This window comes from Panonychus citri, unplaced genomic scaffold, assembly GCF_014898815.1.
Source record: "Panonychus citri isolate SS breed McGregor unplaced genomic scaffold, ASM1489881v1 Contig00136, whole genome shotgun sequence".
Classification (NCBI taxonomy): domain Eukaryota; kingdom Metazoa; phylum Arthropoda; class Arachnida; order Trombidiformes; family Tetranychidae; genus Panonychus; species Panonychus citri.
This window is the reverse complement of record NW_026515541.1, coordinates 822612-846425: the sequence shown is the minus strand read 5'-3', so window position 1 is coordinate 846425 and position 23814 is coordinate 822612. Positions and strand designations below refer to the sequence as shown.

At 33.4% G+C, this 23814-nt stretch overlaps 4 protein-coding genes across 5 annotated transcripts; 1 reads left to right on the top strand and 3 right to left on the bottom strand.

Moving 5' to 3' along the window:
* The first annotated feature begins 476 nt into the window (after positions 1-476).
* On the top strand, positions 477-10806 carry LOC128392464 (disabled homolog 2-like). The gene is made up of 5 exons (XM_053352492.1): positions 477-863; positions 1375-2681; positions 6525-7014; positions 7833-8215; positions 8310-10806. The coding sequence occupies exons 2-5, from the start codon at positions 2319-2321 to the stop codon at positions 10611-10613; spliced, it is 3540 nt and encodes a 1179-aa protein (XP_053208467.1). The 5' UTR covers positions 477-863; positions 1375-2318; the 3' UTR covers positions 10614-10806.
* Positions 10807-13461: 2655 nt separating this feature from the next.
* On the bottom strand, positions 13462-18007 carry LOC128392618 (pantothenate kinase 2, mitochondrial-like). 2 transcript variants are annotated; one of them, XM_053352667.1, is made up of 3 exons: positions 17694-18007; positions 15112-15951; positions 13462-14393 (listed from the first exon to the last, which is right to left on the bottom strand). In XM_053352667.1, exons 2-3 carry the CDS (start codon positions 15888-15890, stop codon positions 14102-14104), a joined length of 1071 nt encoding a protein of 356 aa, XP_053208642.1. In that variant the 5' UTR covers positions 15891-15951; positions 17694-18007; the 3' UTR covers positions 13462-14101. The 2 variants fall into 2 exon arrangements, with proteins under 2 accessions (XP_053208642.1, XP_053208641.1); XM_053352666.1 differs by lacking the exon at positions 17694-18007 and having other exon boundaries at positions 15112-16129.
* Positions 18008-18143: 136 nt separating this feature from the next.
* On the bottom strand, positions 18144-20135 carry LOC128392617 (WASH complex subunit 1-like). Its single transcript, XM_053352665.1, has one exon. The coding sequence runs from the start codon at positions 19987-19989 to the stop codon at positions 18445-18447; it is 1545 nt and encodes a 514-aa protein (XP_053208640.1). The 5' UTR covers positions 19990-20135; the 3' UTR covers positions 18144-18444.
* A 116-nt stretch (positions 20136-20251) lies between these two features.
* LOC128392616 (dynactin subunit 1-like) lies at positions 20252-23741 on the bottom strand. Its single transcript, XM_053352664.1, has 2 exons — positions 23520-23741; positions 20252-23461 (listed from the first exon to the last, which is right to left on the bottom strand). Exon 2 carries the CDS (start codon positions 23439-23441, stop codon positions 20373-20375), a length of 3069 nt encoding a protein of 1022 aa, XP_053208639.1. The 5' UTR covers positions 23442-23461; positions 23520-23741; the 3' UTR covers positions 20252-20372.
* Between the last annotated feature and the right edge of the window lie 73 nt (positions 23742-23814).

Sequence of the window (23814 nt, the reverse complement as noted above, 5' to 3'; positions counted from 1 at the left end):
CAATTTCTTAAACAATTAAGAGGATAAATCAACAATTAGATAATAATGGTAACTTTTGATTGTTCAATTTATAATCAACAATTGATTTCGAAAATAACAAAATGAAAGAGAAGATGACAAAGAGAGAGAGAGAGAAAATCATTCGATGAAAGAAAACTTGATGAAAATGTCGAAACTTTTTCCAATTCTGTTTACATTAATTACTTTGATTACCTCGAGAAATTAGCTAATTGTTTACACTGATTAAATAATCGAATCGATAATCATCTTAATTCATCGATAAGAAAGAAAAAATTTTCTCTCTTTCTTTCACTTATCTTCATCATCTCTCATGTGTTTATCATCATAACAGAAAATGCGAAACTGTGTCTGTGTTTATCTTTCTTTTTTTCTCTCATCGTCATCATCATCTTCCTATTTTATCAGTTTCAAATTATCTTCATCATCTTGTTCAGTTGAAGAAGAAGAAGAAGAAAAAAAAAAGAAAGAGAAGATGAAGATGAAGAAAGAGAACCAGGTAGAGCTTAAATTTTCTTCTCTTCTCTTCTCTGCGCTGTCTCTTTTTCTTTCCTTCCTTTTGAGTGTAGAGTTTGAGTGACCTCTTCTTCTTCATCTTCTGTTTACATTCACAATCAAAACCCTTTTTATTTATTTTCTTTTTTCTCTCTCATCTTGTTAATGTGTTTTTTCTCTCGCAATAATCAACAATTAACTACTTAATTTCCAATTGTTAAAAGTGATATCATCATAATCAATCGTCATCATCACACAATCGAAACACAAAATATCATCTAACTGGTTAACCAAAAACTCGGTGAAAAAAAAGAGAGAAAAATATCAACAACATTCTACTTATTCCAATGGTAAAATTTGTAAATTCTTTTCTATTTTTTGGGTTTTACCATTTTCTCTATCATCATAATCATCATCATCACCATGTTCTCTTGGTGCTCATTCATCTCTCTCTCTTCCATTCCAAGAACAATTGAACTTCAGAATAGTGAGAAATCACCTCCACCAATGGACGGACCCATAGATGGATTAATCTTTTTTTTACCTTTTTCTACATGTGACTTACCAATAGGATTGTTTAATCATCTTTAATCACAATTAAATCAACTCTCTTTCCAACCAGTTTCACAGTTAATCGTTGACAAAAAAAGGGAATAATTAATTGGGATGAGAGAGATGATGAGAAATGCGAGATGATTTAATGATCAGTGATACAGATTAAATGGTTCAACCTCATTAATGATTACGAATTGAAATGTAAATCATTTTGTCGATGATGATGATGATGATGGTGTAATATTGATCAATTTTTCCAATGTTTATTTCTCACTAATTATGTTTTTCTCTATTTCTCTTGAACAGATTAATTGCTCGTTTTTGTCTTGTCAATGAGTAACAATGTTTATCGGGGCGTTAATTGTGTACAATTGAGATTATGGACTGGATAACAATCTGATACCCAAGCGACAAGTGACTCTCTCTCTCTCTCTCTCATTGGATTATCATTGACAAGCATAATGTGTGGAGGAAGGTGCAAGGCCAATGCTCACCACCTTGATATAAGAATTGATAATAATAATTTTCAATTATACGCCAATTGAAAATATAATTTTCGCTTCATCTTGATTGTATTTAAGGTAGTCAAACTGTCATCATCATCCACATCATCCTCATCTCATCATCAACAGAAATAACAACAACAACAATATCATCATCACAATCGGCACCAATTACATCACCATAATCAGTTCTCTATCGCTATTGCTTATATATAAAGTTTTTGAGAGCATTTTTGTCTCCCTCTCTGCTTTTCTCTATCTTAGTTGTGTGTGTGTGTATATTATATTGGTTGACAATTTAGAAAACATCAACAATTAGCTTTATCCTTCTAATTATTAACGTGACAATAACCTCTTTTAACTTTAATTAACCGGCCATTGGAATCGTTTTTCTCTCTAATTTGTTTTAATTGTTACGAAGTGATTGTTTGCATTTCTCTCTCTCTCTCTTTTGGTTATTTTGTTTATCCTTCGATTTAATATCGAAATATTATCTCGATACCTTGAGAACCAATTGTTAACAATTCAACCATTTTCTCGCCAACTCAAGACTATTTTCTGTGGGAGGAAGAAGGTCGTGAAGACGGTGACGAAGAATTGACCTGCACCACGAGTGGTAGCAATTTTGGTTCGATTAAAGGACGAAAAGGACGAGGTAAAAGCGTTGGAACAACTCGTATAGTTAATCTATCAACTGTGGCGAAAGAAACAATTTCAATAAGACCAACAATTATCAGTAGAAAGACAATGATGATGATGGAAAATGGTCAATCAACTAAGCGAGAATCCGATAAATCGTTAACCCTTAAATTATCCAAATCAAAAGGTTCACATGATAGGAAAAGTTTCACCTTTGGTCGAAGTTCAAAGAATAAATCAACTGGAATTATTCCACCAACTTCGATTGCCTGTCAATCATCTGGTTCTCTAGATGAATCCAAGGAGAATAATTCAATCGATGGTGAATCAATAACAAGTAAAGACACTTTACCAAGTGAGGAGAAATTTTCTGGACAAGGGATTACCTTTAAAGCCAAACTAATCGGTGTTGATCCAGTTACTGGACCAAGAGGTGATAAGATGTGCCAATCGGCTTTACAACGTTTAAAGGTAAATGACGTGAATTTAAATGACTATTATATCACCTCCACCACCACCACCACCTCCTCTTATCATGATAATCATTAAGGTTATCAAATAAATTTCTCTCTTCCAGCTTAAGGTTATTCCTTTTTAAATCATCTTCCATCTTCCATCTGATTATTGGGAAGATTGTGAAGGTGATTATTTACCTTTTATCCTCAATATCGAAGAGAGAGAGAGAGAGAGAGAGAAAATAATATCATGTTTGTGGATTTACCTTGAGTTGTAATGAAATGATTACGATTTCAATATGAATTTCAGGTTACCAATAACAACAAGAGTGAAAAACAACAACAACAACATGAAAGAAATGTCATAAAATTGAAGATTTTTCAACAAATTGAATAACATCAACAATTGCGACTAATCAACTTACAATTTGTTATCAAATTAAATTGTCTCTCCTTTTGAGTTGCCTTGTTTACTAACTGTCAATTTATCAATTGCCTTTAAGGTGTTTCAATCAACAACAACAATTTCACTTCCACTTTAATTTTAATGCTTAATTTCATCAATTTCTCATTTCCTAATTGTAAGGTTACTCTTTTTTACCTTGCTAATAGTGATTTAATCAAGGTTACGTTTAATTCATATATTTATATATATATACATTTTAAAACGTGACCTGAAATGATTTTTGCTGTTAGACTAACGGATATCCGGGTTGATTGTTGATTAGCAAACTTGTAGACCAAGTTAAATTTATTTAAAACAATTACAACTAACAATCAGTCAACTTATCATAACCACATTTATGTACACAAACTTTCAATTCAATGATTACAATTTAATCATGATTAATATTCAATAATATCAATCATTTTGATCATATTCGAGTCGATCAATATTATTAATGTAATATTAATATTTTTGGTTAACATTTGAGAAAAGAAATTAACTAATTGAATTGAGTTAAGGTTTAATTGTATCATCAATTTTTATTTTGTTTCTTCTGTGTATAATTTTTAATCACTTGTCATGATTTAACCTTAAATTTGAAACAATCAGATTTGCTTAATTGTTGATAATAAGCAAATGTTTCAACTTCTCGTAAGGTTTCATTGAATGAAATGATTAACTATTGTTTTTCATATACTAAGATGTTCACAACTCAAGGAAACGTGATCCTTTAATGGTAATCAATATAATCATAATTGTAGTGTAACTTACAATTTAATTGTGTTTCCATAATTTTACAATTAACATTTTCTTTTTCAAGTTCATCGTAATAATTTTTTCTCCATTCATAATTATACAGAAGGAGATTGAATCTCTCTCTCTCTCTCTCTCTCGTTACAAGTTTACAATCAACGTGGAAGAAAATGTTTAATCAAACTTTGTGATTCAATTGTAAGAGTTAATAAGATTAGTTGATTGTTGGACAAACAAACAAAAAATCAATCAAAAATTAAAAATAAGTTGCAATAATTAACAACAGAAATTTACCTTTAACCAACAAGATTCAATATCGTTTACCTTGATTGTTGATTGAAAATCTTAGCCTAATGTTACCTGTTCATTTGATTTCTTTTGTTTTTCTTTTCTTTTTCAATATGGTTTTCCCTAAAATCGTATCAAGGTTTATCTTGTCGAGCTCCAACAATCAGCAAACAATTTACCTTCTTGAAGAAACGATGATTATAATGATGATTAAAATGATAATGATGATGACGCCATTTAAGGAAATTAACAGCAAACACAATTAACTGATCATCATGATGAAGATACAGAAAATCACCTCTAAATTGCAGTTTAAAATTTACCTTAGAATTGGCGTAATCATAATGTTGATAATTTACTATTATTCCAAACTGTATATTTACCTTGTTATCATTTACAATGATCAACAATAGATTATTACCTGTGCCCAGGTAAACAAGGGTGGAAACACCTTAGATCACTTTCTTTGCTCACCTTTAGATGAACTGGTTTTTCCTCAATCTCTACAATCAATCAATCAATCAATCAATAGACACTCAATTTAATCAATAATTTAAATTGTATAAAATCACCTCATTTATCAGATTTGATATTGGGTCAGATAATCATGTTGACCAAGTTACTATCAAATGAATTATATATTTCATGGTGATTTATCTCATAATTTTTTTCCCTTTACTATTAATATATTGATCTTAATGATATAAATTTAATCGTTACAATTAACCAGATTTTTTGATCAATCAATTGACGCTTTATTTTGCTAATGATTCAACTTGATTATTATCAAATGAGAAACTAAATTTGATTGTTTCAAATGATTAAACATTTCCATTGAATATGAGGTACGATGATATACTAATTGTTAATTAGTGTTCAGTAGTTGTTTCAACAATTAACTACAATAACAAGTTTTCATTATCAATCTTTATATTGATTGTAAGTTTTGATTAATTAAATCAATTAAATCAGTTGATTAAATGATGACAAACTGGTTTTGGGCGATTCTGATTCATTATAATTATTAACAATCAGTTGATTATAACTTGAAACTCATGACAATAATTATCAAAGGTAAATTGAATAGTAATTGTGAAGTTGATTAACTAATATGAAATTAAAGTTTAATTGATTGAACTTTTAAAAAAAAAGTCAGCTGATTAACAGATTTGTATAAAAATACAGTTGACAATTAATTGTAAACAATTAACTCAGTTTATCGTGAACTTAACCCAATTAATTGTCATTAACTTTCACTTTCCATTGATGAAATTAATATTTTCCTATCAAAATCATGATAATCATTGAATGAAACCTAATCTACATAAATTTTCATTGATTAGTTGATTGTTACTCCCTCTTACTCATTCTGATGGATTCAATTGTGATTCTGAATGAATGAATTGTAATTCCAAGTTGAGTAATCGGCTTAATCTTATTTAAATTAAGTTTTTCTTGAAAAAACAATATTACAATTTGTAGATTATGATTAGTATTCAATGTATCAATCGTATATATTTCCAGTAATAGATTAAATCTTTATTATTAAACTGGTTAATAGTTAATCGTAATCGTATTAATTTGACCCATTAACCATTAATCATGATTCTCAGAATGAATCTCTTCCGGATTATATTAATTCTTTGATGACCATTGGGAGATTTATTTTCATTTAAGAGTCTGAATTGAAATCTAACATTATATTATCATTAGTTGATAGAAAAGAGGAACGATATTTAGTTAGTCAATTAACTGATTGTTTATCAATTATGATCACAATCAATCATGAAATGTAAACAATCAAATCTCATTGACATTTACAACGCTGGACTAAGATAATCAATCCAATAGAATTGAATATTTACACGAAATCTATTGATATTTCTTTGAATCAATTCATCTTATAATCAAATTAGTTAATCCAGTCATTAAATTGTTTGGTGTTTTTAACAATGAATCAACAATTTTCTGGAAAATGACTCGTAGTTTTAAAAAACACAATCGATTTCCTTTCTATCATTAGTCATAAATGATCAATAAATCATCATAATCGATTATTTTTTGTTATCATTTGTCATTAAAATCAGAGATTGGTCACTAATTACTACTAAAACTCAATTAAAACAACAATTTAATCACAATTTTTCCGCAAATTGTGATTATCATGATCTGACAAACTCAAACTCTCAACCCTTTTGATTTATTAATGATGATGGAATAATTAATTGTCCATTCAGATGAGGAATACAATTTATATTAATTACCTGACCCAACCCTTTATCATGAATAAAAATGTTTTGTTTCTTTTATGTTTAATTAATTGTTTTCTTCTTATATTCTATTGTCTTTTTTGTACTATTCCCCCCTCAGGCATTAATAAAGGAAACAGGATCTCATAAGCAACGAATCGTCATCAAAATATCATTGGAAGGTGTAACAATTAAAGATGAAAAATCCGGTGAATCAATTAGCTCTTATTCAATTCCATTGATTTCCTACATTGCACGAGATGCGAGTGATAAACGCGCTTTCGGTTTTGTTTATGGTTCTCCCGATACTGGGCATCAATTCATTGGAATTAAAACCGAGAAATCGGCAATCCCTGTGATGAAAACTATCGGTGAATTGTTTACTTACGTTTACGAGCAAAAGAAGCGCAATCAAAGTGTTGACAGTGGTACTTCCGGAGATGCGACAAGTGATGGTGACCTTGGGCCATCGTCCATCATTGAAACAAACTCAAAATCTCTTAGTAAAAAGTTATCATCTAATCAACAAGAGATCAATAATCTACCACCACTATTACCACCGCCTAGAAATGAATCAGCGGCTTCTGATTTTAATGGAAATGTCTTCACAGGTAATGAAACAATTTACCTGATTCCCTGAGATGAACATGAAGCAATTAAGATCGTTCTCACCAAAATTCAGTGTTCAGATTAAACTCAATGATTTTTACTCGAGAGTAGTGAAAATTTGCCAATCAATGAAAAGCAAGAAACTACCAATCAATTAATCAATAAAAGGTGATCAAGTATAATTAATGATTTGATGATTTGTTTACATGATTTTGATCAAATTTAAACGGTAATCGTTTATACAATTAAGATCCAATAACTGTCAATACTAAATTTGATTGGAAAAATTGATCGTTAAAATAACTTTTACCTCTTAATAGTAAGTTAGACTAGTTTTACCTTGAAAATCAATCTAAAGGGTGTGTAGTTTAAAAACTGATTAACTTCCTCTTTCCAGTTATTTGGGTGCAGACATCATCTTAATCTTCATCATCTTCATCATCTTTATCATCATCAAAAGCATGAACATCATTTGCCCATCTCAACCAATGAACCTGTGTTTTTATCACAAACAACCATTTAAGTGTGACTCTCTCTCTCCCTCATTTTTATCTTCCTTTAATCTTGTGTAATCTTATTTTCATCATCCATCGTCCATCATTATGATGATGATCATCTCTCTCTCTCTTCTCTCTCTATTCTCCCCTAAACTCAATAGTTATTCAAATAAGCTGATAGTTTGTTAACCAATGGAAGATGTGGTTTTGATATTATCGCTTTTGTTGCTTAGAGTTGATTCTTACCAGTGGTCATCATCATTTTAATCATTTGTCTTACCTTTTTTCTTGTTTTTTTTTTCTTGTTTTTCTCGACTTTGTAGCCAACTTTGATGATGCCTTTGTGAATATGTCTAATCTAAAGGAGCTCATTGCTTCAGCCAAACAAGCGAGTGATCCTTATGCCACTTGGGAATCTTTTGATGATGATTTTGCTTCACTTTCGTTGGATACATCAGGTCGAAGTAAACCAGGCCAAAAGTCAAACCAATCAACCACCGCGGCCAATAACTTACCCGTAGTACCTTCACCTCCAAGATCACCCGGCCGGACCAGGGAACTTTCAGCTATACTCAAAATTAAACCGCCTGTTAATACTTCTCGTAAAAATAGAAGTGGACTTTCTAGTGGTGCCGATAGTCCATCAAGTTTTACCAGTAGTTTTACCAATATCAATGATCCTCCTTACCAGTGGTCATCATCATTTTAATCATTTGTCTTACCTTTTTCTTGTTTTTTTCTTGTTTTCTCGACTTTGTAGCCAACTTTGATGATGCCTTGTGAATATGTCTAATCTAAAGGAGCTCATTGCTTCAGCCAAACAAGGAGTGATCCTTATGCCACTTGGGAATCTTTTGATGATGAAGATCACCCGGCCGGACCCAGGGATTTCAGCTATACTCAAAATTAAACCGCCTGTTAATACTTCTCGTAAAAATAGAAGTGGACTTTCTAGTGGTGCCGATAGTCCATCAAGTTTTACCAGTAGTTTTACCAATATCAATGATCCTCCGGCTAGCCCAGCAATCAGCTCACTGGTCAATTCAAACACTCCAGGTCCAAGCTCTCATAACGGAGTTAGTGTTAGCAGTAATGTTGATCATCAACAGCACAACACATCTTCAGCTGGTGACAGATATGCTGTCTTTTCTGAAATCAATTCGATGACCTCAAGTATTTTCGATGAATTAGCTGAAGAAAAAAAGAAACAGGAACAACAAGAAACGCAATATCATCATCAACAACAACTACTACAACAGCAACAGCAACTTGCTGCTCTACAACAGCAACTCCAATTGCAACAACTACAGTTGCAACAACAACTTCAATTTCAACAGCAACTTCAATTGCAACAACAGCAACAACATCCTTCGGCTTGTAACAGTGTAATTGAATCGCTTGTTGCCTCGAATCGATCAGTCACCCCACAATCGATTGACTCTCGATCATCTCGATCACCTTCAAGTTTATCTAATCCTCGTTTCTCAGAACTTTCGTCTTCATCAAACGCTCGCTTCTCACCCTACTGCCAAACGGAGTCATTTATCAATCCCAGTTTAGAAAATCTTTCTCCTCTTCCGCCGCCTCGTCCTCCACCCCGAGAATTTCATGATAACTCAAATAGCTCCCAAAGTACATCTCATGATGGTTCACCACCACCACCAGTACCACCGAAACCAATGAAAAGTGATACTGAATGTGATATGCGACCTCCTCCATTACCCAAACGAAAACCATCAAATCCAAATAACATTTTATCCTCTTCCTCTTTATCAATGATATCTGGTGAACTTGGTGCTGCACTTAAGCTGTCCACTAATCCATTTTACGATTCATTAGAATCAAAGTCTTTTGGGTCAACCTCAGTTCAGCCTCCGGAAAGATTTGCCCCACCCTTACCAGCACCTCAAAGGAAACTTCAATCTCATAATTCATCATTAAAAGGTTACAATGTAACTTCAACTGCGAATGATTTTTATGTCAATAATCGTCAACTTCAAAGCCAATATCAAAAGTTACAACAATCGCAACAACTTAATCATCCTAATCAACAATCAGCATCAACTCAATTATCAATTACTCCAACCACTTCGATGGTCAGTGCATCGAGTTCCGGAATGTATGATCCTTTTGATTTTGCTTTTATCACCAATACTCTTCAATTGACCGATTCCTCTCGAACTTCAAATAATATCCCATCTCGATCGGAAGATAGATCAAGTTCTCGTCCTGGATTAACTACCGGATCATTTTCTATAAGTCAAACTCCTGTTTGTTATCTCGGAGATGATTATCTATTGGATAATAATAACTCCCTTAGTCGATCAGTAATCGGCTTAGATGAAGCTAAACTTAGTCGTGGATCATCATATTCATCGGATTCTTTACCAGCGATGAGATTAAATTTATCAAATAGTTACGAAGCTAGTAAAAATTTAGAGCGTTTCTCAACTCCACTTTCTACTTTCAGTGATTCAATGGGAAAACCTTTTATTCACCATAATCATCAAGTATCACAGATTAACCCAAATGAGGGATTAAATCTAAACTCATCTGGATCATATTCAATCTGTGAACCAAATTTACAAAATTCCTCCGCCATTAAATCAACTCCTCAACTCTCACAAATATCAAATATCACCAGAATCACTCCGGGTTTTATTGATTCTTTTACCGGAGAAATGTCATTCAACACCTCACAAGATGCCAACAATTCAATATTTGAACCTTGGAAGGCACTTTCAAGCCTCGAGAAATCAAATTCACTCACTGAGGCCATTTTACGCTCTTCTCCGGCCCCATCTTTCACTGGAAGTGTAACAGGAATAGCTAATACTAGTAATAACATGGCCACTGGTCTTGGTGCTATGATGATGACCAGCGGTGATCCCAATCAAATGACACAAACTGCTATTCAACAACAACAACGATACATTAATAAATCATCACTAGCACCAAACAATAGCGATCTAAGTGGCCGTAACCCGTCGCCTTTTAATCATTTTGGTGTAGAGCATGTTAGCCCACCCGAACGTAACATATTCCGTAAAGAAAACGATCCATTTGCCGATGATTTTTTCCAGCCTGATACAAGTTCCAGTTGATTAGATAAATTGTCCCGATGAACAATTAATCTATTTCCCTCTTTCTCTGTAAACTGCAAATAAATTATACATAATTAATATTCCCTCTCCTTCCAGCTCAATCTCTTCATCCTCTCACTCACAATCTCTCCCTCAGCTTTACTTGATTCAATTGGATTAACAATCTAAACAATTAAAAGCTAATTATTTATTATCCATTTACCTTTTCACCAATGAAAAATATATTTGTTATTCACTCATTATCCTTAATTTTTTTTGTCTTTAAATGTAATTATACCAAATCTGATGGAAAGACAATTAACTCATTTACCTCTACATTTTCACCCAATTAGATTGGTTTAAGGCAATTTAAATGATTGTTCAACTCAACCCACCGATGGTCAACTAATTGTCGGACTCAATGGGTCACTAAAATCAAGTTTGATTGTTCAACAATCAAACTTTACAGTTTGGATAATTAACTGTTGGCGATTAGCCGAGGCTGTTTTAATAATTTACTATTTAAAAGTTTCCCTTTTTTTCTTGGACGTGATAATGGGAGTATTAGCATACAATTAATTTAGATTGCTACGAGATTGAATGATTATAAATCAAGAAAATTGGTCTTGCATCAAACAATTAATCGCCATAAAATATTAGCAATTTATTTAATTCATGTTTAATTTTAAACCAAGTTAATTATTATAATATAAAAACAAATCTCAATGTTCATCTTATTATTAAATTTTTAATTCTAATAGATAATAAATAATTGACAAAGAAAAAATCTCAGTGAGTTGATTAAACGCCACTTTTGCCTTGATAATCTTGACCATCTCCATTATCTTGACCAGTCCCTTCATCAATTCCTCCGCCACCTTGGTCATACTGAGTATCACCATCACTTCCAGAGTCATAATTGTTATCGATTCCACCACCACCACCACCACCACCACCACCGCCATCAGGACCTAAATTAGGACCACCGCCACCTCCAGAACCTACACCAGGACCACCGCCACCACTTCCTGGACCTAAACCGGGGCCACCAATTGGTCTATTACCTTGAGGTCTTTTTCTGTTCCTATTGATCCATGCCCGCCGACGAGCTATAATGGCTCTTCGTCGAGCAGCGATTCGCCTCAAGACTGCCCTTCGAGCAGCTATTTGTCGACGTCGTGCTATCTCTTGCGGTGGCAAACCATCATAATCACCTCCTCCACCGAACCCGGAACCCCCTGAACCAGATTCTATTCCAGTATAATCATATCCACCGCCGACTGTAAGAGTCGGGAGACACTTAGGATTAGCTTTATCCGATTGATCCGCCGATTTGACTTCATCTTTAGTTTCAAGATTAACTTTCTCATAATCACCAAAAGGATCAATCAATTTGAATAACGAAAACTCATCATCTTTATATGAATCAACTAATTTCACCGATGAGAAATGAACACTAACCACAATTAACAAAAAACCAGGTAAACAATTAAACATGATAACAATGGAATCACAAAAATGAATATGAGATTGATTGAAACGTAAACCAAATGAAATTAACTAACAATCAGTTGATTGTGGAAAAGGACTAATATTTATTTGAATCAATATTGAAAAGGATAATTAATTTAATTCATAAGTATTAATTGTTTTTCTCCCAAATGTTAGTTAATGAAACAATTAAGCTTAATTGTTAAACGTAGAGAGTAATGTAAATATTTGGAGAAACAAAAATAGGAAACTGATTGTTTAATTGTCATCAACAATCAGAGAGAAAGTTTTTTTTTCCATACCATTTAATTTGATTGTCGAAATGGATCAAAATTAAATCACAATTAGAATTTACATTGAATCAATTGTTTCACACTGAACTTCGTAGAGTTGATTGTCGCCTGATCTTTGATTGTTGACCGTTGATCACTTTGTCCGGATCAATTTCAATTGAACCTCGGCCATGTTGATGGTGAACAATTAACTCTGATGAACTTGGATCGTTAGAATTAAATTTAATCTCATGAGCAATTGGATTAGTTAATTGAAATATTTGAGGTGTTGGAGTTAATGATGGTGAAGGTTGATAATAATAATCATCTCGGTGTGAATTAAATTGTCGGCTTAATTGTTGTTTCTGTTCATCACAAATTTCATTGTAACGATAATAACAACGACAGAAACAAATTGATAGGAAAATTAACAAAATTGTCGCAATTAACACAATCGCCCATAGGAAATGTTGTCTTTGATCATGTTGATCACCTTGATTTGGTAGGAAAGGTTGATTTAAACGTTTAATTGGTTTGGTTGATGAAGTTTTAATTGCTTGGATCAAGATGATTAAGGTAATCAGGCAAGGTAATGAAATCCATTGATGACTTAACTTTGTGATCATTAGTAAACTAAACAATTGATGGTGATTAAGATGATGAGACTGATGATATTGATGATTAGGTGTATTGACCATAATTCATGTTAATTGTAACAATTAATTGTTGATTAGTTTGTGTCACGTTGTTCCAAAGGTTAATTTAGATTGAGACATTGGACTAATTAACTTAGATGATGATTTTTGTTGATTTACTTTTTTTTTCTTCAACTAATCTTTGTAACTGTTTCTTAACTATGAGTTGATTTGATGCTAATTATAGTTTTAATTTACTTGGTACTTGCGCTCATTTAAATTGTTGATCGTCTCTTTGGTTTAAATTGTTGATAGTTATAAATAAATATTAACAATCTAAAAATATTTTGTCATTTTCAAGTGATGAGGATAAAAAGATGAAGATGAAAAACTTAAATGAGAGACCAGTTAACTAATTATCACAGTAAAGATGAAGGTAAATTAGTAAATTGTTGTTTACTGAAACCGGAATTGTTATTACTATTTTTTAATTACCAAGACAATTTATGGTTTTGGTCACAATTAACATGTCAAAATTAACAAAATACAAAGTGTTTATGGCAGAATGGACAAAATCACAGTCTATTATAATGGAAACTGTTAATTATTAATTATTTAGCTTTTACAAAGAGACAGAAAACAAATCAATCATATTTAGTTGATTAGTTGATTTAATTGTTGATAAATTTTAAGATTTTTCCTTGAGGCATTTTTTGATAATATCTATTGTGTTAATTTTCTTGAATACCAATTGAATCTGTTGCTGGTTAAGAGATGAATTAATAATAATATTGATGATGAGGATGAAGATGATGAAGATTAACAATTAACTCTTGAGCGAGTTAATTGTTATCGTATATATATAAAATTAATATGAAGTAAGTTTCTTAGTGTAATATATGTTAATTGCATGTGATACAACATTTGGTTGTCTCTCCATCATGGTGATTGAAAGTTTCCCCATGAAAATTGTAACAGGACGAAGGTGGAAATAACCAAGACGAGGAAACACTCATCCAATTATCGTAATAATAAACATGGGAAGTTAAGAAAAACGAGAAAAAAAGACCAAGGACAATTGGAGTTAATTGTGTGTTGAGGGTTAATTGTTTTACACCAATTCGAGAAGACAACCAACCGCACCAAAGTAACCTTCGTGCTCGAGGAAAAGCGCTTTCAAGGTTCCACCGGACCAAAAGTCCATGGCATAGGCAAGTAGCCTCATAGAGATTTGGTTCACTCGAAGAAAATTTCCCGTGAAAACGACCCGTTCGATGCCTTCGTTAACGGCACACATTCGAGCGATCGAACCAATGTTATTCGTAATAGTGACCAGTGTCGCACGAGCTAAATCAGCCTTGCTCACTTTATCTCGTTTGTCCTTGCTGATCATGTGTCCAAAACTGCGAGTTAATAAAAAGACAAATAAATTATCTAATTAGTTGATTAATCATTTAGCGAAATGTCATCTATGTTATTAATGTAAAATGGGAAACATTTCATTGCTTTTGGCAGTTAATTGTGAATTCTTGTAGTTTAATTGATTGAGAAATCAATTTAACCTGTCTTATTATAAGAGGATTTAGCTAAACACTTCAACAATTAACTAATTGTTTCGAGTTATTTGCTGATTGTTGGCTTTCATACATGTTCAATTTGAAAACATTGAAAAAGCATCAACATCATTATTTAATCAGCACTTTGTTTCCCAACTTAATGGTGATCAAATAATTAATTTTGGTTATTAAAATATGATTATAATTAACTGACTAATTAAATGTTTACAAATATTGAATTATGATTTCCTGATCAATCAAATCAAAGTTATTACATGAAACTTGAAAAGTGATGTTAATTGTTGATAATAATTTAACAGGTACTTTGAATGTTGAAAATGATTAGTTGAATTAGCAAACATGAATTACCCTAATTTTTGTTTATCTTTTCAAATTAACATTAATTAGTTAAATTTATCTGATTTAAAACTAGTGAATTAACAATCAGGACGATGAACTTGATCATCCGATGATCGTCTCATTCATTGAAACGATCATCATGATAATCAGACAGGATTAAGTATATTGAGAGTCGAAATCGTTGATGAATGATACATTTACTAACCTGCAAGCGATTGTGTCCCCGCTGAGGCCGAATTTAGGATAATCGCCGCCGTAAATGTCTCGAACCAATTTGTCCACTTTATTTGCATCACCTGAACTTGCGAGTGCGATGGCTTCCTCGAAGGTTTCACAGCCCGTGAGAAGACAACAGAGACCAACGAATGTCCCTCCACCAAGCGAAGTACCCGAGACCCGTTTGTACTTGTCTTGAGAGTAAACGGCAAGAATAGAAACTCCCGAGCCAATGTTTACCACTAGGAATGGATAAGAGTCACTGAAATCGAATGGAATTTTCCTGAACTTATCGTCTTCCATTGGATTTTGCAGGTAAAAACATTCCTGAGGATTGTAACGTTCAATAAAATGGATCCCATGGATGAGAGATGCAAGTTCGTCAAATTTTTTCAAAGTTAAATTCAGTTCCTCTGAGAATTGTTTCTCAAATTTATATGCTCCACCTCCGGTTGCACAAACCGTACTGGCCAGTTGAGCGATTCCCTTGGAATGGGCTAAACTAATGAAAACGGGCATCTCACTAGTTGGAAAACGGATAAAGTGTAATACCCCCCGGCGATTTTTAATTGTACAATCCATTTGAAGGTGAACATCTCGTTTACCTGTTTTCCCATAGGCGGATCTTGATTTCAGGTAATGTCGGATTATCTTAACCGTTTCGGCTTCGTTTTTCTCATCATCCGGAGTATAATCGGTTGGCTCAAAGTAAACCAATTTAACGAGGGTTCCACCAATGTCCATTCCAAACCAGGGCATTTGACGCATTTCACAAGATTCTTGGGACGAACTACCCAAAGCACGAAGACACCTTAATTGACCTAAATCACTATAAGGATGAGAAGGAGCACAATTAGAGACCATAGTTAATTAATTGACAGAACAACAAATTTCTACTAATAACATAAGGGAATTGAAAGGTAAACAGAAACTTTCGATATGATGACGATGATGGAAAACAAGAAATAAACAAAGGAAGAAAATATCGAAAGAGATGGAGATAGAGAGAGAGAGAGAGAGGAAGATGGAGAGAGAGAGAGAGAGGGAGAAGGTGGAAAGTGAGAAAGGGAGAAAGAGAAATGATTGTTATTAGAACTTAGTTAATGATCAAACAAGTTTCACGTGAACAATTTACTAAATTGTAATTTAAATGATTTCGATATTTAATTGCTGTTAAAACTTATGGAATGATGAATGGGCTTCCCAAGCAGAACCATGAAAAACATGATTACAAACAAGAAAGATACATAAATTAACTGATTTAACAGATTAATCAGTTAATCAGATTTAGATGATTAATTGATCGCAACAATTTATAAACAATAACAAGATCAAGTTACTTTTTAACTCTTTTGTCTGTATCAACTCAATTCATCCACAATCTTCATCACCGAAAAAAAGTAAAACAATCAATTGCTCCACCTTTCTCGAGATTAAATTGCGATCAGCCTAATCATTTAAGTCTCTTCTTTAACTACAACAATTAACAACAATTTAATGATTGAACAAATTGCTTAAATCGGTTGCTAACTGATTAAATGTATACTCGTAGTGATATCATGATAAACATGATAAGAGTTTACCTGAATCTGAATGACCCAGATAAGTTTTTTTTCCCAATGAATTAATGTATACAAATTTTGATTACGATTGTTGTAACAATTAAGATTGTAATCTAAAACACTAATTGAAATAATTGATTATATTCATGAGGTGGGATGATAATCGAAGCTGAGAAAGTAAAAGATGAGGAAGAGATTAAGGAGGAAATGTAAGTAACAATTAACGGGAAATCTAAACATTAAATGTAGACAATTAACTAATCATCGTGTTTCTAATTGTATTAACAATCAGAATAGAACCAATCAGATTAAATAAGATGAAGTAAAATTTAGATATTACAACAATTGAAGCCACTGATTAGCTTGATCATAATAATAATATGATATTAGGAAATTAAGGTGAAAACAATTAATGATTTACAATTATGATTATCTGAATGAGGTGATGAAGTTGTGAGATGATTTAATCAATCGGATGATCATCAACTGAATTAGTTTGATTACTAAATATAAAAGTGAGATAAATTTACCTTTGCCATTAGAAATGGGCAAAGTTGATTAGTAGATTGTTAATTAGCAACATTTGTGGGTTAATCATTTTACAACATTGCCAACAATCAGCTAAATTAATTGAGATTAAATGTTAACCATAATTAACTCAATGGCCTGAGGGGATTTTCTTGATTCAATAACAACTGAAAGTGTCAAGGGTTAGCTCAAGTTACTAATATTTGCTTTGATTGTTTGAAATTTTTTTCTTTCAAATTGATTGTTCTTTTAATCACAATTAGTTAATCAACTTTTTCTCAAGTTAATTAGATGATTAATTAGCTTTTTCTATTTACCAAATTACGTTTGATTACCTTGAGAGTAAACTCAGTTTACTTCACCTGAGCCTCTTTGTGTTTATACTGAGAAAAGTATAGAAATGTTTTGATGGTTTAAATTAATAGAAAATTAATTAATAGTTAAATTGATTAACAGAGATTAACTGTTTAGATTTACTTACTAAAGGTTAATCCAAATGGAAGTGAATTAGATTGAAAAGTTTGATTGAAAGGTGATGAAATTTCAATGGAAAAGGTTGACAAATGAAAACAAGAAAATTAGATTAACACAATTTGGAAATTACATTTTTCCATTTAATGGTAATTGTATTGTGGTCAATTGTTGATGGTCAGTGATCAAGAGCAGGTTACACTAATTAATGGATGTTGGTGATGATCACGGGAACGATTAGTTAGATGATTAAAAGATAATTATCAATGTTTAAATATGGAAAAGTAAATAAATTGTTTGTCAATGGAAAGAATCACAAAGAAATGAGGAGAAAACTTTGATTAGAAAAGATGAATTCATTTGATTGACAATTAATGTCAATTATGTTCAATTTAACAAGTTAATTGTAAGAGATTTAGGTAATTAAATTGATTAGAATTAATTGTAATCAGTGGAAAGATATGTTATCTAAAAAACGAAATCTCGTTATTGGGAACATATGATTTATTCTTAAGCATATTGAGCATAATCCACTTTTTTAGAGGTTTTATTTTCCATTTAAATTTAGATTGTTTTATCTGTTGATTGTTGGATTGTTGGATTGTTTGTTAATTGTGAATGATTAGTTTTATATTATGATTGGAATATCATTTTGTTAACAATAATAGTTTTGGTTTTCTCTTGATTTTGTCGTTTGCTTTTTTGTTTATATTACATTTGATGCTATTTACAGGTTTAGTTTAGTGACTTGATTGTTTCGGTTAATTGTCATCCCAATCTGCATCGTCGTTGATTGATGAGGCTGATGATGAAACGCTGTCTCGTCTTTGTTGTGACATGATAGCGGCTGCAGCTCGAGATAGAGATGAACCTGATTTTGGTCCATCGACTTCGCTACTTTTTCCGCTTATTCCTTTGCGTCGATCGTTCAGTTTCTGTTGTAAGGCTGACATGAAGTCGTCGCTGACCACAGCGCGAGCCTCTTTTTTCTCCTCGATTTTCCGCTGTTTAAGGTTAATAGGTTTCTTTGTTGGGCGACCACCAGCTTGACGAATCGAAGCTAAAAGGCCTTCTCTTGGATCGCCGATTGGTGCCTTAGGCGCTGCTGGTGTAGGGACAGTGGGTTGAGAATCGTCGGTAGATAACGGAGGGACAAGAGGTGCGGGAGGTGGAGGAGGTGCAATAGGTGCTGAAGGTGGAGGTGGAGGAGGTGGTGGGGGTGGTCCAGCAGGTCCTGATGGCAGAGTAACTAAGGGTGGCGGTGGTGGAGGAGGAGGAGGTGGAGGTATAGATGGTACCATTGGAGTGTTAGCTGAAGGTAATGTTTGTTGTCCTGAAGACATTGGTGGCGGTGGAGTTGATTGGCTAAGTGATTGAATGTTCGTAGGAGCGACTTGACGTTGTGCTTGAAAATCATGAGCTGCTTCTGGTTTAGCGATAGGACTACTAATCAGTTTAGGTAATGATCCAATTTCTGATGAACTTCGATTAAAATGATCGAAAGTTTCTTCGCTAGTAAATAATAAATCATCGGCTATTCCAGGTAAATGGGGTAAAGCTGAAGGCAATGAATCGAGTATCTTTGGGGCAGCTTGTGAGTTTGGATTATATTGCAACATTTTCTCTTGGCTTTCGATCTGCTCAGAATTTAGAATAGAAGAAGGTGTCAACGGAACAATACCATCGGTATCATCAATCATTGATTGAACTCCTTTTCGAATTTTCATCTTGACATCAACTAGAGAAGAAACTTGACGAGAGCGAAGGAACGGATTTTCTGACGAATTAAACATGACCAAAGTTCCGACATTTGTTATTCTCTCCCATGGAACTGAATCAACACCATTTTTAGAATCAAGAGATCCACTGCCAGCGGGCCTTTTCTCCCGAGCGGTGATGAAAAATTTAATCTTATCTTTCAATGATTCATCATCGAAAGGAATATGAGCTCCGTTGATCGGCTCTTTAGAATAAGATTTCATGTTACTTTCATCAGGTCGAATCGATGTCCATGGAATATTATCCAAGGCTTGATATGGTCGATTAACGGATTTGGCCGGATAACGATGACGAGCAAACACTTTGGTCACTTTAGATTTCGACTCTCTAATTTTGTCGATGTTTCTCTGAGCCTCGATCGATCGATCCTGGATACTTGTCATTCGTCCCTTGAGAGCATCCAGACGACCATCAACCGAATTGAACATATTCTCCATGACGAGTGACAATCTTTCAACAGTACAAACCACTTGGTCGACCATTTCTTCATTTCGAATGTCGTTTTGTATCAAATTTATTTTCGCCATCACAAAAGAGTAACCACAATTAGAATCTAAACAAAACGAAGCCAATTCAAAGATCGCTGGTCATCTTAACACCGACAAATTGTAAGACTAATCAAAGTAGATTATGGAATCAAAATCAATCAACAATTAAAACCAGAGGAAATCAAATGAACGCCTACAAGGAAGACACTTGATCAGATGTTTTTTCTGGTTCTCAAATGATAACAAACGGTAACCATAGTTACTGGTTTTCTTATTTTGAATTTCGATTGAGCGCAAAAAATTAAAAGTAAACAATTAATTTATTTGAGTGAATTAAATATTTTACAAGAGACCAGGTATCCCAAATGTTTAGAATAGTTAATTAGTTGTCTTTGTTTTACGTTTTTTTTTTCGCTTCGCTTTTAATACAATACCGCTGACTTTTTCTCGGCAGCGAATTTGATTATCTCTTCGGCTAATTGGTCATAATCGGCTTGTAATTTTCTCTTTTCAATTTGATCTTCAATTATGAGATCACGAAAAGGACGATCAGGATCGAAAAGCTTTTGATTGATTAATTTCATTCGTGCTTCATGACGGAATTTCTCCATTCGATTGATTAGATTTCGCTCTTTTATGTACAAGGCTTTGATTTTATCTCCTCCAGAATAATCATCAATGTTACCAATTAATTGTTTCTCTTTTCCGGTTACCTTAAGGTACCAAAGAGGTTTAGTTCGGGAAAGAATCGAGTGAAATTTAACATTATCGATTTTCAATTTCTTTTCTTCAAGGCGACATTGGAGTCTAATGTTATCGTCCTTTACTGTTTTCAGGGCATTTCGTAGGGATGAAATTTGTTGCATGTAACTGGCCTCGAGCGGTGAAAGTGATGCTGAAGGTGAGGTGTCATGGCGAGGATTTGATGAGTTTAATGAAGTCACTGATTTGGTTAGTCCTTCGAAAATGGTTCGTTTGGATAGAATTTTAACTTTCTCTTTTAATTCACTTCGCTCAGATTCGAGAGCCTCAATATCGGCCTGGTAATGATTTAAAGTCTCCTCATATTCACGTTCTCGTCTTCGGGTCATATCTCGATGTTCATCAAGTTCGGCTTGAAGTTTACCGACCTTTTCATTAGAGCTTTTAGTTGCCGAAAGTAACTTTTTCTCGGCCAAATCTTTTCTAATCTGCATCTCACTTGTTTCCGAAATTTTCAATTTCAGCGCTTTCTTTAATTCGTTAATTTCGTTTTCTTTGCTCTCCAATTTAATCTTGTATTCACTTAATTTACCACTTTGATCTGTGACATATTGAGCACGAGCTTCAAGAGGATCCAAGCGATCTTCATCTGAACTTTCAATTCGTTTAACCTCTCCCTCAAAATCTCCCTGTTGTAATCCTGTTGATAGTTGACTACAAACACTCATGATGCCGTTAAGAGAAACCTCCAAGAATTTGAATCCTCCCGTTTGAGTGATCATGGCGTCGATTTCTTGGAATCCCTGGAAAAGTGTTATCTCATCGGTTTCCAACGACGTTTCGATAGCCGCTTCAACGATTGTAGTTCTTATCGTATGAAGAGCAGCGACTGATTTGAACATTTGAATGATACAATCACGAATTTCATTTTCCAAGATTGGACTCAAATTGATACCATTGTTGTCGGCAATCAAACGACGTCTTATCTTTTTACAAAATTCTTGAATATCTCCAAGGTAAGTTTTCAGCATATCGATTCGCTCTCTTCCCTCGGCGCTTGGTGAGATACATTTGTCAATCATGATAACATCAATAAGGGAAACATCAACACCCGATTTCATGATGGAGACAAAATTAGAAAGCAAGTCACGGCAATTGTTAACTTTGTTATCGGCAAGATGAAGATTATATAAAGAGACAAAGTAATTTAAAGCTTTCTCAAGATTATCCAATGAAATCGTCTCGTCGAATTGATCTTTCTTGAGTAATTCAATGAATCCATCAATCGTTTTCTCGTGAGTCTTCAGTTCGGGATAAAGTGAAGCTATTTTGAGATACAATTCAATGGAACACGATTTCAAAGAATCAGTATATTGGCCCAGAATCGTTTGAATAGATGACAAAAGGAAAAGCAATCGACGAGTGAAACCTTGTTGTCTAATCGTTTCATTTGTTTTCTTGATCACAGAATCTGAGTCAATACAAGCCTCTAATTGATAATCTTCCACCAGCGGGTATTTTTCAACGATCTGACGAGAGATTATGTCACATTTTTCGAACATTCTAATGACAAAGAGAAGCACTTGTATAGCATCATGATCTCCTCCGGGCATGAAGAAGCTTTGAGGTAAAAATTTAGATAAAAGTTTAATTTGTTTCTTATATTGTGTCACTTCCAATCTTCGAAGATCCATTTCAACGGCATGAGCGAAGGCTTTTGATTCAGCGAAACGCATTTTAAATTCAATGTTTTCCACTTGCTGTTCTTGACTCTGAACTTGAGCGAGGTTTCCTTGTTTACGAAGATCCGAGTTTTCATCTCGCAACGATTTCACAAGTTCTCTGAATTTCTGAATGGTACTTTCGTAACTGGCTAAGGCTTCTTGTCCATCTTCTACTTTCTTGAGAAGGTTGTTTATTTTGGTTCGATTGAGATCCAATTCTTCACGAAGTTCCAATTCCGTGTCACGAGCTCCTTCTTGTAACTGTTCATTTATCTCGTGAATTTTATCGAGATCGTCTACCTCTTCCTGAAGGGTTTTCACTTTATCTTCGAGTTCAAGATTTTTCTCCGTCAAAATTTCGACCATTTCTTGAGAACCAAGAGCGTCATCAATCTGTTCCTTTAACTCATTGATATTTTCCTCTAAACTGCTAATCTCTTTCTCGTATTTTTCCTTCAATTTTTGTAGCTCACTCACTTGATTAAGAGATTCTTTCAAGTCTTTTTGTAATCCTTGGATTTCCACCTTATCAGCTGATAATATATCTCTCAATTTAATGATCGCCTCATTGTAACGAGCATTTTGTTGTTGAAGTTGCTTAACCTCATAAGCATTGGAAACACCATCACCATGAACATCAATCTCACTTTTCAACAATTCGAAATCAATTGAAATTTCTTCCAATTTTTCTTTCAATGTTTCATTTTCCTTCAATAATTGTTCATATTTTTCTTCAGCCATTTCTTTATCAAGACAAGCGATTTCCGCTGTTTCTGCCAAATCCTTCATCTCTTCAGCATGACGAGCTTTATCAGCAATGGCTTCTTCAGCGTCTTTTTTAGCTTGAACTAATTGTTTCTGCAATTCAGCCCTTGATTCAAGAATTTGTTTCTTAAACTCTAATAACTGTTGGTTTTGAATCTTGATTCTTTCCATTTCCTGGATCTTTCGACCATCTTCAGCTCGTTTGATTTTCAAAGTCAATAATTTCTCTTCAAGATCTTTCACTTTCGCTGGATAATCAATGGGCCCAGTATCAGGCGTTCCTTGAGCTTGAGTGGCCATAATCAGCTAACACCAATAAACTAGAATAAAACAACAATCAATTCAAAATAAAGAGTAACAATCAAACCAAATACTTACTCAAATTTTGTATCTCAATAAACACCCATAAGAATCCAAGGCTTTAAACAAGTAACATCAAAAGGTCAACAATATCTAGACAATTAAAATAAACATAGACAACAGTTAAAGGCCCAATCAAGTTGTAAACTCTAATCAATTGATTAGAATCAACTTAGTAAAATGTAAACATAAAACAATTAACCAGAAACTCAATTGACAATTGGGTAAAAAAAAATTCTGATCAATTTGATTTTCAGGCCATATGATCAGGAGATGAATTCTTACCCAATAGGTGGCGCTTTTTGTAATTGTC

Bases quoted from the DNA above. Each gene is read 5' to 3' on its own strand.
- LOC128392464 (XM_053352492.1), top strand. From the start codon at position 2,319: ATGATGATGATGGAAAATGGTCAATCAACTAAGCGAGAATCCGATAAA. The intron at 2,682-6,524 runs GTAAATGACGTG...TTCCCCCCTCAG, and splicing joins CGGCTTTACAACGTTTAAAG to GCATTAATAAAGGAAACAGG. The intron at 7,015-7,832 runs GTAATGAAACAA...TCGACTTTGTAG, and splicing joins TAATGGAAATGTCTTCACAG to CCAACTTTGATGATGCCTTT.
- LOC128392618 (XM_053352666.1), bottom strand. From the start codon at position 15,986: ATGGTCTCTAATTGTGCTCCTTCTCATCCTTATAGTGATTTAGGTCAA. The intron at 14,394-15,111 runs GTTAGTAAATGT...ATTAACTCGCAG, and splicing joins GGGGACACAATCGCTTGCAG to TTTTGGACACATGATCAGCA.
- LOC128392617 (XM_053352665.1), bottom strand. From the start codon at position 19,989: ATGGCGAAAATAAATTTGATACAAAACGACATTCGAAATGAAGAAATG.
- LOC128392616 (XM_053352664.1), bottom strand. From the start codon at position 23,441: ATGGCCACTCAAGCTCAAGGAACGCCTGATACTGGGCCCATTGATTAT.